Raw genomic sequence first — 1,191 nt, forward strand, 5'->3', positions numbered from 1 at the left:
GCATTACTTCATTTTTTTCATTTTTTATACATAATTACCCGTGACTACATTATTCTGATTGTTTGCTTTTAATCGAGCGGTAATAACAAGAATTATCATAATACAAGAGGCTTCGTTGCGACGAGGTTAATAAACTCAATCGACATGATGTTTTTTATTAGATTTTTCTTTGTAAGTGTACCACTTTCTGGCATCTGGTTCACAACCATGATTAAAATTAAGAGACAATTTTTGAAAGCTCTCTTGTGTTATGATTAAAAAATAAAATCATATATTATACAACATTTTAAACGACAATAAGATATGATAAGTTCCTACGTGTCATACAAGGTATGTTTACAATACTAACATCTTGTATACATATAAAAGGTACAGGATATATAGTTTGTTACGTTTAAAAGAGATCAGATCAATAGTCAAAAGTGGGTAGATAGAACCGATGTTTTCCGCGCGGTTGTCGCTTAGCGTTTGTTGAAGGGATTGTTCCTTGCGGTGGTGCGCGCAGCAGCCGCGGCAGTCTGTGTGCAATGGCAAAGCGCATCAAACACGCGCACGACAAACACGCGCGCGCGTCCCAAACGCCGCCTTATGTTACCTGTAAGGACACCACGAGTAAACCTTTCTGACCATTAGAAGGACACTGCCATATCCAACGTAATAGTAACTAAAACAGTCGTTTAGTAAAGATTTAGTATACTTAACCTACATTCAGGGATTGCTTATGTTATTAAACATTTACCTCTCAAAAAGTCTTTCACGAAAAACTGAATTTTCTACAGTAGTTAACAACTTAGAATCTTGTTGAATATTATAACTAAAGAATGATTTATTAATAGTTCCATAAGAGTAAATGCGCGTGTATATGAATAGACAAGCCACTTACAATAGTCTACAAGGCATTGTTACAATTACACAGGAAGTAGTTTGTCGTTTACAAGATGTCTGTCGTAATTTAGGTATTTGACAAGGGCAAAAGTGATTTTTATGTGTGAAAAAGATTACCGGAAATTGGTAATTACGCGTTTTAGCGAAGACAAAATGTGTCGTTTACCTTTGATACTGAAATTTTGAGTTTGGATTGCATTTGAAAGTAAATATTGCCCTTTACAAATGTAAAGCTCTGCGGGATTGTAGTTTTTTGACCGACTTCCCAAAAGAAGGAGGTATTCAATTCGTCGGTATATTTTTTTT

The 1,191-nt window shown here is 35.1% G+C and overlaps 1 protein-coding gene across 1 annotated transcript in view; it reads right to left on the bottom strand.

Annotated features, from left to right (window-relative positions):
- The window catches only part of LOC106104780, a 6,402-nt gene continuing 5,211 nt past the window's right edge, over window positions 1–1,191 (bottom strand). Inside the window, exon 3 of the mRNA XM_013284915.1 lies at window positions 1–595. Coding sequence (XP_013140369.1) covers window positions 462–595 — 134 coding nt within the window. The 3' untranslated portion in view covers window positions 1–461. The remainder of the gene's footprint in view (window positions 596–1,191) is intronic.

This window comes from Papilio polytes, unplaced genomic scaffold (genome assembly GCF_000836215.1).
Source record: "Papilio polytes unplaced genomic scaffold, Ppol_1.0 DF823399.1, whole genome shotgun sequence".
NCBI lineage: Eukaryota > Metazoa > Arthropoda > Insecta > Lepidoptera > Papilionidae > Papilio > Papilio polytes.